The 16,705-nt window shown below is 44.7% G+C and overlaps 1 protein-coding gene across 4 annotated transcripts in view; it reads right to left on the reverse strand.

The window, feature by feature from the left end:
- Positions 1–16,705, reverse strand: part of CCDC88A (coiled-coil domain containing 88A) — a 346,834-nt gene that overhangs the window by 28,845 nt on the left and 301,284 nt on the right. For all 4 annotated transcript variants that reach the window (XM_065400915.1, XM_065400912.1, XM_065400913.1 and 1 more), the window contains exons 22-25: positions 14,172–14,358; positions 11,089–11,234; positions 10,302–10,394; positions 9,857–10,071 (exon numbers count right to left, since the gene is read on the reverse strand). In XM_065400915.1, coding sequence (XP_065256987.1) covers positions 9,857–10,071; positions 10,302–10,394; positions 11,089–11,234; positions 14,172–14,358 — 641 coding nt within the window. The remainder of the gene's footprint in view (positions 1–9,856; positions 10,072–10,301; positions 10,395–11,088; positions 11,235–14,171; positions 14,359–16,705) is intronic.

Consider the following 16,705-nt stretch of genomic DNA (forward strand, 5'->3'; position numbering starts at 1 on the left):
CTTAAGATGGTGGCAGCGGACCAGAGCTAAGCTGGTAGATAAGCTTAGAAGTTTTCATGCAGGCCCCTACATTTGTACCCTAAAGTTCAAAGTGGGGATACAGCCTTGACAGTAGGCCCAAGCTGTGGAAGAGTGAAATGGTGAAATGGGTAACTTGAAGTGTCTCGTCATATGAGTTGCCCTTGATGAGGCAATCGTCTAGGTAGGGGAAAAGTATGATCCCCTGTCTGCAGAGATGGGCCATGACTATGGCTAGGGTTTTGGAGAATACTCTCATTGCTGTGGAGAGTCCAAAAGGGAGTACCCTGTATTGGAAATGGTCGTGTCCGATTGTGAAGTGCAGGAAGTGTCTGTGGGCCGGATGAATGGATATGTGAAAATAGGCATCCTGTAGGTCGAGGGCTGTGAACCAGTCCCCTTGTCCAGCGCAGGTATTATTGTGTCCAGTGTGACCATCTTGAATTTTTGTACTCTTACGAGGGCTCTGGGCTCGGGCCGGGAATGAGGAGTTCAGGGTCTGGGAAGGGGCTCTGGGCTGGGGCAGGGGGTTGGGGTGCAAGGGGGTGAGGGCTCTGGGGTGGGGTCGGGAATGAGGGATTTGGGGTACAGGAGGGGGCTCCAGGCTGGGGGGGGGCAAGGGATTTGGAGTGCGGGAGGGGGCTGCGGGTTGAGACAGGGGGTTGGGGTGCAGGCTTACCTTGCACGACTCCCGGGCAGCAGCGCGGGGGTGGGTGGGGGGGAGGGGCTAAGGCAGGCTGCCTGCCTGTCCTGACATAATGTTATGCATGCGCCGGAAGCAGCTAGCAGGTCTGGCGCTAGTAGGTGGCGGCGGAGGGGGGCAGGAGGCGCTGCTCTCGCCCACAGGCACCGCCCCCCCAGCTCCCATTGGCCGAGTGCAGAGCTGGTGCTCAGGGCGGGGGCAGCATGCGGAGCCCCATGGCCTCCCTGCCTAGGAGCCGGACCTGCTGGCCGCTTCCGGGGTGCAGCGCGGTGCCCCAGGACAGGTAGGGACTAGCCTGCCTTAGCACTACAGCACCGCTGACCAGATTTTTAATGCTCCGGTTGGCGGTCCCGACTGGAGCTGCCAGGGTCCCTTTTTGACCGGATGTTCCAGTCGAAAACCGGACACCTGGTCACCCTAACTGAATTATCTCTGAAATCAAAATAGCCACGTTAAGAGCTACTTGAGCTGTTGACCTGACCATGTCTTTAGCTTATACAATCATACCAATTAAATACAACGGTTGTTAATAACTTAGCTTAATTACAATTTTTTTTTCAAATATAGCCTATGCACAAGATTTCAATTAATTTTAACTACTGTATATAGAGGAAATTTTGAAGAATCTGTGTTATTCCATTAGTAAGATAATTTTGGACAAAGAAAAGATTGACACCAATGCTAAATTTCTTAAAGGACCCAATTTAAAATTAATTTTAACTCATAAAACAACAGATTTACTTGTAAATTCTAAAAAAAAATTCTATATTTAAAGAGTGATTGCCGAAAGTTTGTGGAAGAGCATAGAATCATAGAATATCAGGGTTGGAAGGGACCTCAGGAGGTCATCTAGTCCAACCCCTTGCTCAAAGCAGGACCAATCCCCAACTAAATCATCCCAGCCAGGGCTTTGGAAGCCTGACCTTAAAAACCTCTAAGGAAGGAGATTCCACCACCTCCCTAGGTAACCCATTCCAGTCCTTCACCACCCTCCTAGTGAAAAAGTTTTTCCTAATATCCAACATAAACCTCCCACACTGCAACTTGAGACCATTACTCCTTGTTGTGTCAAGATATGCTCTATTTTTCATATATAACAAAATGGATGAATCACTGCTTTAAGCGCAAAACAGAACTCAACCTTAGCCATGAAACCATGACCAGTGCCTCCATAATAAAGAATAGGAGAGTTCTCTGTCTCTAGATTCAGGGCTTCAGCAAGTCTCACCAGGAGAGGTAGAGAGACTGACATTAAAGCCTAAGAATAATCCAGAAATTAGGAAGATGGTGATTCTCCCTCTTGAGAAGGTTTATCTACCTGAAGCCTCTTCATCTTCACAATCTTCTGAAGCCAACAAGGGCCTAGGAAAAGACAGCAGTTGAGAGGACAGATATTCAATTTTGGAAATGGAGATCTGACAGGAGTCTCTCTTTAGCTCTTTTTCAGGGAAAAGACTTATGACTCTTTTGGACCCCAGAAAGTTAGTTGAGCCAACATCACTCAATAAAGCCAGGATCCCCACTTCATAGGGATAAAAGTGGATTTGAGGATCCCAAGTTGTAGTTCTTAGTAGGTGTCAAGGTTCCTTCCCCACTCTGAACTTTAGAGTACAGATATGGGGACCTGCATGTGAACCTCTAAACTGAATTACCAGCTTAGATCTGGTTTTGCTGCCACCACTCCCAAGTACTAACTCCCTTCCCTGGGTAGCCTTGAGAGACTTCTCCACCAATTTCCTGGTGAACACCGATCCAAACCCTTGGATCTTAAAACAAGGAGAAATTAACCATTCCCCCACCAATTCCTAGTGAGTCCAGATCCAATCCCCTTGGATCTTAAAACAAGAAAAAATCAATCAGGTTCTTAAAAAGAAGACTTTTAATTAAAGAAAGAAAGGTAAAAAATCATCTCTGTAAAATCAGGATGGAAAATAACTTTACAGGGTAATCAGATTCATTAGAGCCCAGAGGAACCCCGTCTAGCCTTAAGTTCAAAGTTACAGCAAACAGAGGTAAACCCTCTAGCAAAAGGTACATTTACAAGTTGAGAAAACAAAGATAAACCTAACACGCCTTGCCTGGCTGTTACTTACAAGTTTGAAATATGAGAGACTTGTTCAGAAAGATTTGGAGAGCATGGATTGATGTCCGGTTCCTCTTAGTTTCAAGAGCGAACAACCCCCAAAACGAAGAGCACAAACAAAAGCCTTCCCCTCACCAAGTTTTGAAAGTATCTTGTCCCCTTATTAGTCCTTTGGGTCAGATGTCAGCCAGGTTACCTGGGCTTCTTAACCCTTTACAGGTAAAAGGATTTTGGTGTCTCTGGCCAGGAGGGATTTTATAGTATTGTACACAGAAGGGCTGTTACCCTTCCCTTTATAGTTATGACAGTAGGTTTACAGAATAAAACTATCTGAGAGGAGTGGAAAGCCCCAGAAGGCGAGGGATCCTAGGCGAACCTAAGGCTCCATACATTATGACATTGAGGTTGACCCTCAGCCATGGAACCTACTTTTCCAGGAAACTGTACTGATGAAACATGAAAAGGGATTGATTACATTGCAAAAGAAAATTCCTTGCCCAGAGCTACAAAAGAGAAAGATGACAAAGCTTGACTTGCCCACAAGCTGAGTTTCTCCTATTCACTTAGAATCCAATAGACTGAGGTGGGCAAACTACCGCCTGCGGGCCACATCTGGCCCATCAGACCATTTAATCTGTCCCTCAGCTCCAACCGGGGAGTGGGGTCGGGGGCTTGCCCTGCTCTGCGCGGTTCCCAGGAGGCAGCTGCCATGACCCCCCTCCAGCTCCTAGGTAGTACGCGGAAGCGTGGCCAGGCGGCTCTGCAGGCTGCCCCGTCCACAGGCGCTCACCCTCGCAGCTCCCATTGGCCATGGTTCCCAGCCAATGGGAGCTGCAGAGGTGGCGCCTACGGACAGGGCAGTGTGCAGAGCCGCCTGGCCGCACCTTGGAGCTGGAGGGGGACATGCTTCCAGGAGCTGCTTTCAGTAAGTGCCGCCTGAAGTCTGCATTCCTAAGCGCACCCCCCCTCTCCGCGCCCCAATCCTCTGCCACAGCCTGATCCCTTTCCCGCCCTCCGAACCCCTCGGTCCCCTGGAGCACCCTCCTGCACCCCAAAGCCCTCATCCCCGGTCCCACCGCAGAGCCCACACCCCCAGCCGGAGCCCTCACACCCCTCCTCGGTACCCCAACCTCCTGCCCTGATCCCCCTCCCGCCCTCCGAACCCCTCAGTCCCAGCCTGGAGCCCCCTGCTGTACTCCAAACCCCTCATCCCCAGCCCCACCCCAGAGCCCACAACCCCCTCCTACACCCTGAACTCCTCATTTCTGGCTGCACCCCCAGCTGGAGCCCTCACCCCCTCCCACACCCCTACCCCCAATTTTGTGAACATTCATGGCCCGCCATACAATTTCCATACCCCGATGCGGCCCTCAGGCCAAAAAGTTTCCCCACCCCTGCAATAGACCCTCCAAAATGGGAATGAAAGGTGGGATGTGTGGATATATCTCCTCAAAGAACTCCAGTTATAGATGAGTAACTTCTCTTTCTCTTTTGAGGATTGTCAGTACAGGTTTCCACCCTTGGAGATTCACAAAGAGTAATAAATCCCTAAGGAGATGGGAATGAGGAGGATTATTTAACGGAATAATGATTATTGTAGAATTGCTCTCCTGGACTGGGCATCAGATCATGAGGCTAGGCCAACAGTGATGCTGTGTAAAAATATTGACTGCAATCCTGGCAGCAGCTCTGTATATTTCCAAAACTGCAACATTCAGGGATCTGAGTCCCCATTATCACACAGCATTTTTGTATAAAGGATCTAATCCACTTTGACAAACATTGATAGGAAATATTGGAAATATTTTGTTCCATGATCCTGTCACCATAAACCAGAAATAATATGGAATGGTGTTATTTTATTAAGGTACAAGATAAAAGCCCTCTTAGCAACTAGTCACTGCTTTGTTGAAGATCCTTGTCTTCTTAAACCAGGGCCTGTTTTTATCATTAATGGATTTATGAAAGATTTAGTATAGTTAAGGTCCTCTCTTATACACAAGCAACTCTTGATAGCACCACATTTGAGGGGAGACTAATTCTTGAAGTGAGGACAAAATGAATGAAGGCAAGCAAAATAAAAAAAATCCAGTATTTATATAGGCAAGGGAAGGGTTGTAATTATTTTAATCTGCATCAGGTTTCAAATTGCTTCTTTTTAAAGGGTCACATAACCTTTTATAGCCAACTCCTTTTAAGAAACTAGGAATTTCAAGCACTTCTTTTCAGCAGGATTGTCCCTACATGCATTGGCACCCTATCCAAAGACAGACTCTTCCAGATTCTCTTATGCTCTATTTTTAATTTCCGTAAAAGTATGAAATAATACAGAATTTTTTTATTTTTTATTTTTATTAAGTTTGCACAGTAAGAGCCAAAATCAAAAACCACCATGAGAGATTTTTTTTTTTTTTAAATAAAGAAAATTCTCACCTGGGATGAAAATTGGAATACCAAATTTTCACCTTATATATTCTAAGTCACTTAGATATTAAACTTTAAAAGGTATGAATTGTAATATGAGGGTACATTGATGCTTTATATGTAACATCAATATCTCACTTGTAATAAATTTATTAACTAATCAATAATGCAACTTGTTTAACATGAAATGTAATGGCAAAAAACTAATTACCTGCCACTAGAAATTTCATGACTTAAATTATTGATGAACAACAAAAGAAACAAGTAAAGGGTGTATAAAATACTCTAAGCTATGTGCATCCTAACGGCTATGACAAAGTGGCTTATTCAGGGTTAACACTTCATGTCTGGCAAACGTCAATTCCCCCTACATCAGGAACTTATCCGTTATTTCTCTCTGTAGCTCTGCCTATCTCTAGGATCAGCAGTGATCTGTGTCCTTCTAACTGCTTATATCACTCCACAGCTCTTTCTATTCTCTATTATATTGTTGCCAAAACCCATCACCATGAGTTTCAAGAGACACATGATCTTTTTAGCAGCTAATGGTTGTTAGTATGGACTAGATGACACATCTGAAGGAAGGGAGCAGAAGGAGACTCCACCGATTGGAAGGCAAAAGATGCACTGTCCTAGGGATGAGGGTTCCACAACCACCACTCCCAAGAGGAGGAGGAGGGTGGTGGTGGTCGGGGACTCCCTCCTCAGGGGGACTGAGTCATCTATCTGCCGCCCCGACCGGGAAAACAGAGAGGTCTGCTGCTTGCCAGGAGCTAGGAGACACGATGTGACGGAGAGACTGCCGAGACTCATCAAGCCCTCGGATCGCTACCCCTTCCTGCTTCTCCACGTGGGAACCAATGATACTGCCAAGAATGACCTTGAGCGGATCACTGCAGACTACGTGGCTGTGGGAAGAAGGATAAAGGAGTTTGAGGCGCAAGTGGTGTTCTCGTCCATCCTCCCTGTGCAAGGAAAAGGCCTGGGTAGAGACCGTCGAATCGTGGAAGTCAACGAATGGCTATGCAGGTGGTGTCGGAGAGAAGGCTTTGGATTCTTCGACCGTGGGATGGTGTTCCAAGAAGGAGGAGTGCTAGGCAGAGACGGGCTCCACCTAACGAAGAGAGGGAAGAGCATCTTCGCAAGCAGGCTGGCTAACCTAGTGAGGAGGACTTTAAACTAGGTTCACCGGGGGAAGGAGACCAAAGCCCTGAGGTAAGTTGGGAAATGGGATCCTGGGAGGAAGCAAGAGCAGGAGAGCGCAAGAGGGGAGGACTCCTGTCTCATACTGAGAAAGAGGGACGATCGGCGAGTTATCTTAAGTGCCTATACACAAATGCAAGAAGCCTGGGAAACAAGCAGGGAGAACTGGAAGTCCTGGCACAGTCAGGGAACTATGATGCGATTGGAATAACAGAGACTTGGTGGGATAACTCACATGACTGGAGTACTGTCATGGATGGATATAAACTGTTCAGGAAGGACAGGCAGGGCAGAAAAGGTGGGGGAATTGCATTGTATGTAAAAGAGGAGTATGACTGCTCAGAGCTCCGGTATGAAACTGCAGAAAAACCTGAGAGTCTCTGGATAAAGTTGAGAAGTGTGAGCAACAAGGGTGATGTCGTGGTCGGAGTCTGCTATAGACCACCAGACCAGGGGGATGAGGTGGACGAGGCTTTCTTCCGGCAACTAACAGAAGTTGCTAGATCGCAGGCCCTGGTTCTCATGGGAGACTTTAATCACCCTGATATCTGCTGGGAGAGCAATACAGCGGTGCACAGAAAATCCAGGAAGTTTTTGGAAACTGTAGGGGACAATTTCCTGGTGCAAGTGCTGGAGGAACCAGCTAGGGGCAGAGCTTTTCTTGACCTGCTGCTCACAAACAGGGAAGAATTAGTAGGGGAAGCAAAAGTGGATGGGAACTTGGGAGGCAGTGACCATGAGATGGTCGAGTTCAGGATCCTGACACAAGGAAGAAAAGAGAGCAGCAGAATACGGACCCTGGACTTCAGAAAAGCAGATTTTCACTCCCTCAGGGAACAGATGGGCAGGATCCCCTGGGAGAATAACATGAAGAGCAAAGGGGTCCAGGAGAGCTGGCTGTATTTTAAAGAATCCTTATTGAGGTTGCAGGAACAAACCATCCCGACGTGTAGAAAGAATAGTAAATATGGCAGGCGACCAGCTTGGCTTAACAGTGAAATCCTTGCTGACCTTAAACGCAAAAAAGAAGCTTACAAGAAGTGGAAGATTGGACAAAGAAGCTTACAAGAAGTGGAAGATTGGACAAATGACCAGGGAGGAGTATAAAAATATCGCTCAGGCATGCAAGAATGAAATCAGGAAGGTCAAATCGCTCTTGGAGTTGCAGCTAGCAAGAGATGTTAAGAGTAACAAGAAGGGTTTCTTCAGGTATGTTAGCAACAAGAAGAAAGTCAAGGAAAGTGTGGGCCCCTTACTGGATGAGGGAGGCAACCTAGTGACAGAGGATGTGGAAAAAGCTAATGTACTCAATGCTTTTTTTGCCTCTGTCTTCACAAACAAGGTCAGCTCCCAGACTGCTGGACTGGGCAGCACAGTATGGGGAGGAGGTGACCAGCCCTCTGTGGAGAAAGTGGTGGTTCGGGACTATTTAGAAAAACTGGATGAGCACAAATCCAGGGGTCCGGATGCGCTGCGTCCGAGGGTGCTAAAGGAGTTGGCGGATGTGATTGCAGAGCCATTGGCCATCATCTTTGAAAACTCATGGCGATCGGGGGAGGTCCCGGATGACTGGAAAAAGGCTAATGTAGTGCCCATCTTTAAAAAAGGGAAGAGGGAGGATCCGGGGAACTACAGGCCAGTCAGCCTCACCTCAGTCCCTGGAAAAATCATGGAGCAGGTCCTCAAGGAATCAATTATGAAACACTTAGAGGAGAGGAAAGTGATCAGGAACAGTCAGCATGGATTCACCAAGGGGACGTCGTGCCTGACTAACCTAATTGCCTTCTATGAGGAGATAACTGGCTCTGTGGATGAGGGGAAAGCAGTGGATGTGTTATTCCTTGACTTTAGCAAAGCTTTTGATACGGTCTCCCACAGTATTCTTGCCGCCAAGTTAAAGAAGTATGGGCTGGATGAATGGACTGTAAGGTGGATAGAAAGCTGGCTAGATCGTTGGGCTCAACGGGTAGTGATCAATGGCTCCATGTCTAGTTGGCAGCCGGTTTCAAGCGGAGAACCCCAAGGGTCGGTCCTGGGGCCGGTTTTGTTTAATATCTTTATTAACGATCTGGAGGATGGTGTGGACTGCACTCTCAGCAAGTTTGCAGATGACACTAAACTGGGAGGCGTGGTAGATACGCTGGAGGGTAGGGATCAGATACAGAGGGACCTAGACAAATTAGAGGATTGGGCCAAAAAAAAACCTGATGAGATTCAACAAGGACAAGTGCAGAGTCCTGCACTTAGGACGGAAGAATCCTATGCACTGCTACAGACTAGGGACCGAATGGCTAGGTAGCAGTTCTGCAGAAAAGGACCTAGGGGTCACAGTGGACGAGAAGCTGGATATGAGTCAACAGTGTGCTCTTGTTGCCAAGAAGGCTAATGGCATTTTGGGCTGTATAAGTAGGGGCATTGCCAGCAGATCGAGGAACGTGATCGTTCCCCTTTATTCGACATTGGTGAGGCCTCATCTGGAGTACTGTGTCCAGTTTTGGGCCCCACACTACAAGAAGGATGTGGAAATATTGGAAAGAGTCCAGCGGAGGGCAACAAAAATGATTAGGGGTCTGGAGCACATGACTTATGAGGAGAGGCTGAGGGAACTGGGATTGTTTAGTCTCCAGAAGAGAAGAATGAGGGGGGATTTGATAGCTGGGGGTGGGGGTGTTCCAAAGAGGATGGAGCTCGGCTGTTCTCAGTGGTGGCAGATGACAGAACAAGGAGCAATGGTCTCAAGTTGCAGTGGGGGAGGTCTAGGTTGGATATTAGGAAACACTATTTCACTAGGAGGGTGGTGAAGCACTGGAATGCTTTACCTAGGGAGGTGGTGGAATCTCCTTCCTTGGAGGTTTTTAAGGCCCGGCTTGACAAAACCCTGGCTGGGATGATTTAGTTGGGAATTGGTCCTGCTTTGAGCAGGGGGTTGGACTAGATGACCTCCTGAGGTCCCTTCCAACCCTGATATTCTATGATTCTATGGACACAATATGGAGAGGCATACTTGAGGAGGGTGGGAGTCTCATGGGAATGAGAGAAAACAAACAAAGCAAAAGGAGGTGGATTAGGGAGAGAGGAGCATTTGAAGTTCTGACAGGCTAAATGCCGTTATTCTGATCCAATAAGCCTAATTCTGCATCCCTGATATACTATAGATTTATTTTAATGTATTTAATTACATTTACTGAAATGCTAAAATAGGGCATCTATCCATACACTCTAGGTGGGGTCTGAACCTGCACCACTGAAGTCAAGGGGAGCTTTGCCATTGACCTAAAGATTACAGGCCTTGGTAGCTCTTAACATTACTTAAAGATTTCCAACTGACTTGTTCTTTTTTAAGTAGTTTTGAAGTTTTTACCACCTATTGGAAATATATTTAACCAAACAGTATTTCAAACGAAAATCATTTTGTAACTACTCACTACTGCTCTTTTTGGTTCCCAGTGTCTGGCCATCTTCAAGAGAGTTTGAGCCCACAGAAGAACTATCTTGACTGTCCTGATGGGGTAGCTGAAGAAATCCTTCACTGGACTCCGAACGGGTAGGTGTAAGAGTCAGAGACTTCAGACGTTCGCGGTTAACATCTTTCTTAGATTTTATCAATTTCCTCATTTTTAGAGTAATCCAATTGCCCCTTCTGTTATAATAAAATTAAACCCATTATTGCATTTATAATTCATTACTTTATAAAATGCATAATTTAAAAAATAATTTGTATGCAAGTTTAACTACAATATGTGGGCATGCTCTGCTCCCATGGAAGTCAATGGGAATCTTACCATCAACTTCAATTGGGGCACAAATGGATCCTTAACTTGTTTAAATTTCTGGTTATACTAATTTTCATAAAATATATTCAAGCAGTACCTTCTGGGGGGGGATGGCTCATAAAATTTATACTGATCCATAATCTTCTCCTCTAATTTCTCCTTTTGTCGTCTCAATTCATTTAACTTGTCACTGTAAACAGAAATTAATCAAAATTGCTATTTTAGCAGTTATGTATATATGTTTATATAATATTACATGTTTCTTTGCATTTTTAGGTATCTGAGAGCAGACTTTTTCACCTAAGAATAAGTGGGAGCCGCATAAAAATTGCCAAGAAACAGAGGTCTCTAAGTAATAAAGAGGAAGAAAGAGAAATACAGAAAATAGGATGTAAAGATATATCTAAATGAAGACATTTTAAAGACTTTCATGGGCCATTTACAGTCTTTAATATGATGTAATGCTGTACTTTATGAACACAGCATGCACATATAGGATACAATAAAGTAGTATTTAAAAACACTTTATTTTTACTGCTAAAAGAAGCAAAAGTTCTCTCCTGGAAAAAGCAACAAAATTTTCAAAGAATTCTGGGATGCTTGAAGTGGAAGGAGGAATACATTTTTTTTTTCATTAGATCCACATACCATAAAAACCATGTATCTTTAATTATTTAGTTTTAAAAATCAACATTTCTGGTTGTGATTATCAGCAATTCATATATAATGCAATCACTTTAGTTATGTTCGAAGAAAAAATACAAGAGAATAGGGTATGAGAGTATTACGTAATGTATCAGCCAGTAGAAGGTGGTTTTTTACATTTGTAAGCTTGCCGTTGTCACATTTCTGAACAGCGGTTTCATAATTTTTGGTATACCTACATGTACTGTCTTTGTTCAACGTGGAAAAGATCCTTGCTTTCCATATTCTGCTCCAGTAATGTTCTATTCTGTAGCATTAATGTCTGAATTTGATCAAGTAGATGTCTGTTTTCTTCCTCCAGATTTCCTTTAAGCTGGCTAAGCAACTGTTAAAAATGTACAAAACAGGACTTAATATAAAACTGAGCACACTGCCTGATTTACAGGCTTATCTAGAAAATATAAGCAGGACACACAAAGGCTTCAGTAAATCAGGCAAAAGACATAGCAATATCAAATAAATCGACTCAGAAATGTTTCTTTTAACATTTTAATATTTTGTTTATTGGCTGGATTCACTTTAACCAGCAGAGCAATCATAATTGTAATAGAAAAATATCTTATTAATATAGGAGTTAAGAAACTACTTTTGACCTAAACTCTTGACAGTGAATACCAGGACATACATTACAAAAATAAAAATAAACAAATTTCCTTTGTTTTTGAGATGAGTTTTAAGGGTATTGTTAAGTTGTTGCAGCCAAACACTGTGGCCCTGAAATAGCTTATTGCCAAGCAGACACTAAGAGAAGCTGAAGAAGCTTTAAAGTTCCTTCAGTGGATAGTTTCAATTATCCTTTCTGAAGGATCTTTTTTGGGGGAAAAACCCACTCACAGCAGGAAATGGTGTCTTTTCCAGGGATGCCACTGCTGCATTAACTATAGAGAAGATGAAGAAGAAATCTCTGGGTTGTACTATAATGTAGAATTTCTGGACTTGCTGAGTAAGCCTTTCCTATTGTTGGGTGTTTCCCATTCTTCCCTAATGATGTCCTTGAATGAGGAATTTCAGGGAGACAACTTGATTTTGGATAGAAGATTTAGCTTGCTTGTCTTCTTTCTCTGGTAGCCACTTCTTTCCTCCTCATAATGTCAAACATATCTATGGGCTTGTCTACATTACTGGCTTCGAGGGGCAGTGATCAATCCAGCAGGGGTCGATTTATCACGTCTAGTCTCGACATGATAAATTGACCGCTGAGCGCTCTCCCGTCGACTCAAGTACTCCACCAGGGCAAGAGGCGCAGGCGGAGTCGACGGGGGAGCGTCAGCCGTTGACTTACCACAGTGAAGACACTGCGGTAAGTAGATCTAAGTACGTCGACTTCAGCTACGTTATTCACATAGCTGACACTGCGTAACTTAGATCGATCCCCCCCCAGTGTAAACCAGGCCTAAGACCGAGAACCTTTCCGAATTCTCTAGTTAGGGATTATGCTATGAAGCTGAGTTCCCCTACTATGGAGATAGGCTGAAACTCACGGCTTTTTTGTCTTTTACTTTATTTTTGCTTTTAGATTACAAATATTTGCACTGTAAAAAACAAAAGAAATGGTATTTTTCAATTAACCTAATACAAGTACTGTGCTGCAATCTCTTTATTATGAAAGATAAACTTGCAGGTGTAGAATTATGTGCAGAAAAAAACCTGCATTAAGTACAAAAAAATAACTGGATTCAAAATAAAACAATGTCAAACTTTAGAGTCTACAAGTCCACTCAGTACTAATTCTTGTTCAGCCAATTGTGCAGACAAACAAGTCTGTTTACATTTGCAGGAGATAATGCTGACCGCTTCTTATTTACGTCACATGAAAGTGAGAACAGGCGTTCACATGGCACTGTTGTAGCCAGCGTCGCAAGATAATTACATGCCAGATGCGCTAAAGGTTCATATGTACCTTCATGCTTCAAGCACCATTCCAGAGGACATGCATCCATGCTGGTGATGGGTTCTGCTCAATAACAATACAAAGCAGTGCGGACCAACGCATGTTCATTTTCATCATCTGAATCAGATGCCACCAGCAGAAGGTTGATTTTCTTTTATGGTGGTTTGGGTTCTGTAGTTTCCGCATCGGAGTGTTGCTCTTTTAAGACTTCTGAAAGCATGCTCTACACCTTGTCCCTCTCAAATTTTGGAAGGCACTTCAGATTCTTAAACTTTGGGTCGAGTGGTATAGCTATCTTTAGAAATCTCACATTGGTATCTTTGTGTTTTGTCAAATCTGTAGAGAAACTGTTCTTAAAATGAACAACATGTGCTGGGTCATCATCTGAGACTGCGATAACATGAAATATATGGCAGAATGCGGGTAAAACAGAGCAGAAGACATACAATTCTCCCCCAAGGAGTTCAGTCACAAATTTAATTAAGGCATTATTTTTTTAAAGAGTGTCATCAGCATGGAAGCATGTCCTCTGGAATGATGGCCAAAGCATGAAGGGGCATATGAATGTTTAGCATATCTGGCACATAAATACCTTGCAATGCCGGCTACAAAAGTGCCATGCGAACGCCTGTTCTCACTTTCTGGTAACATTGTAAATAAGAAGTGGGCAGCATTATCCCCCATAAATGTAAACAAACTTGTTTGTCTTAGCGATTGGCTGAACAAGAAGTAGGACTGAGTGGACCTGTAGGCTCTAAAGTTTTACATTTTTTTGTTTTTAAGTGCAGTTATGTAACAAAAAAAAATCTACATTTGTAAGTTGCACTTTCACAATAAAGAGATTGTAGTACAGTCCTTGTCTGAGGTAAATAGAAAAATACTATTTCTTTTGTTTATCATTTTTACAGTGCAAATATTTGTAATAAAAATAATAATATAAAGTGAGCACTGTACACTTTGTATTCTGTGTTGTAATTGAAATCAATATATTTGAAAATGTAGAAAAATATCCAAAAATATTTAATAAATTTCAATTTGTACTCTGTGGTTTAAGGAGTCAGGTCAGGCTATACCTGATACCTCATCAAACCCACTGCCTTGTGGGTGGCCTGGGAGGATGTAAGGCTAAGGGAGCAACCCCTGACAGAAATACTCCACTGCCTTGTGGGTGAATTAGGGAGTATGTAAGGCTATGATAATAAACTCAGACAGAAAATCTGGAGTGGAGCCCTAAAGGTGATCAGGTACTAATATTTTACCTACAAAAGCAGATACATTAATAAAAAGTCTAGCACATTGCATAATATTATCTGCATTTACAATGCTATAGTAATTGAAGGATTAACAGAAGAGATTAAAAAATTAATTTACCTCACACTGATTATTCAGTTTTGTAGATGTAATATCCAGTTGTTGGTACTGTTCTTTCAGTTTAGAAAATTCAGCTTCTAATCGTGTTTGTTCTAGTTTGGAACTGTTCAATAAGCTTTTCAAATTCTTATGGTCAGTTTGAAGAACTTCATTCTCTCTCAAAAGTTGATTGTATGTATGATTTAGCCTGTAATTAAAAGATGTCATATAAGAATATTATAGATAAAAAAAATACATATTTTAACCTGAATTTTGTTTCAAGCATGTAACTTCCATAATTCCATGCTGTTTGTAACATGGGTGACACACATGCTTTGGAAGGGTATATATACTAATTAATAGCCTCTAGTCACCAGTCTGTTTAGATCAAGATATTCTACTCTATGAAAATTCTATTCTCGTTAAGAGATAGGAAGAGTGATTGATTTCTGGGAAATAATATTATTATAGATTTCAAATTGTGGGCAAATAATTTTCTTTTAAAAATGAAATACCTTTCATATTTTAACTCAATGCTTGGGAAAAACACAAGGCTGCTGAAAGTTTCTATACATTTAAAAAAAGAAAAGATTTAAGTGAAACTTTTTTTTAGACAAAGGACAGTTACCTGTTCCCTAACTGGCGTTCTTCAAGATGTGTTGCTCCTGTCTATTCCACAGTAGGTGTGCGTGCTCGCCACGTGCACCAGTGCTGGAAGTTTTTCCCTTAGCAGTACCCATAGTGGGGGAGCACTGCTGCGACCCCTGGAGTGGCGCCTCTATATCGCGCTATAAGGGGAGCTGCGCACTCCCCCCACCCTCAGTTCCTTCTTGCCAGACAACTCCGACAGAGGGGAAGGAGGGCGGGGTGTGGAATAGACAGGAGCAACACATCTCGAAGAACACCAGTTACGGAACAAGTAACTGTCCTTTCTTCTTCGAGTGATTGCTCCTGTGTATTCCACAGTAGGTGACTCCAACCTATATCTGATGGAGGTGGGTAGGAGTTTAAAGGTTAGCGGGACGGAGTACCGCCCTACCAAACCCGGCGTCATCCCGTGCTTGGGAGACGATCGCATAGTGTGAGGAAAAGGTGTGGACAGAGGACCACGTGGCAGCCCTACATATGTCCTGGATAGGGACATGGGCTACATAGGTGGCCGACGAGGCTTGAGCTCTCATAGAATGGGCCTTTACGATAGGTGGTGGGGGAACCCCAGCCAAGTCGTAACACGTGCGTATGCATGAGGTGATCCAGCGGGAAAGGCGCTGGGTAGAGACCAGTTGCCCTCTCATACGCTCGGCCGACGCAACAAACAGTTGCGAGGATTTCCTGAATGGCCTGGTCCTGTCGAGGTAAAAGGCCAGTGCCCTACGTACGTCTAGCATGTGTAGGCGGCGTTCCTCGTTGGAGGAATGGGGCTTAGGACAGAGTACCGGTAGGAAAATGTCCTGATCCATATGGAAAGCGGAGACCACCTTGGGGAGAAATGCAGGGTGTGGGCGAAGCTGGACCTTATCCTTATGGAAGACCGTATACGGGGGTTCCGAGGTCAAGGCTCTAAGCTCCGAGACCCGACGGGCTGAGGTGATAGCCACCAGGAATGCCACCTTCCAGCATAAGTGGGCCCAGGAACACGTGGCCAAGGGCTCAAAGGGAGGGCCCATGAGGCGGGATAGCACTAGGTTTAGATCCCATTGTGGGACCGGGGCCCTGGCGTATGGGAATGTACGGTCTAGTCCTCTTAAAAAACGGGAGGTCATCTCATGGGAAAAAACAGAGTGACATTGCAGCGGAGGATGAAAGGCTGAAATGGCCGCTAAATGTACCCTGACCAAGGCCGAGAGAACCTAAACCTAAACCATTTGGCTAAATAGATCTGCTGTGTAGACGGCTTTCTGCTCTCTAGCAGAATCCATCTGACCTCCTCCGAACACCTTCCCTCCTCGTTCAACCATGGAGCAACCATACTGTCAAGTGAAGCACGGCCAGGTTGGGATGAAGAAGGCATCCCCTCTCCTGGGAGAGGAGATCCGGGCGGAGTGGCAGCCTCCGCGAGGGGGCCGCCAACAGCTGCAGAAGGGTCCCGTACCAATGCTGTAGGGGCCAATCCGGGGCTATGAGAATAACTCTTGACCCGTACGTCTTTACTTTCTGCAGGACCCTGCCTATCAGTGGGAACAGTGGAAAGGCATAGAACATTTGGCCTAATCACCGGAGGAGGAGTGCAACCGAGGTCGCCCCCCTTTCCACCCCTGCCCTGGAGCAGAACTGGGGGCAGAGGTGATTCTGGGCGGTAGCGAAGAGATCTACCCAGGGAGCTCCCCACTCTCGGAAGAGTTGCTGGGCGACCTCCCAGTGGAGTGACCACTCGTATTGGTGGGAGAAAACCCTGCTGAGGTGATCGGCTCGCGTATTGCGTGTGCCGGGTAGGTGAAAGGCCCTCAGAGAGATATCGTGGGCTATACAAAATTCCCATAGGTTGAGGGTTCCTGGCACAATGCCGAGGAGCGCGTGCCTTGATGTAATACATCGCTGCCGTATTGTCCGTGGTG

Source organism: Emys orbicularis, chromosome 3, assembly GCF_028017835.1.
Source record: "Emys orbicularis isolate rEmyOrb1 chromosome 3, rEmyOrb1.hap1, whole genome shotgun sequence".
In the NCBI taxonomy this organism is placed as follows: Eukaryota; Metazoa; Chordata; order Testudines; family Emydidae; genus Emys; species Emys orbicularis.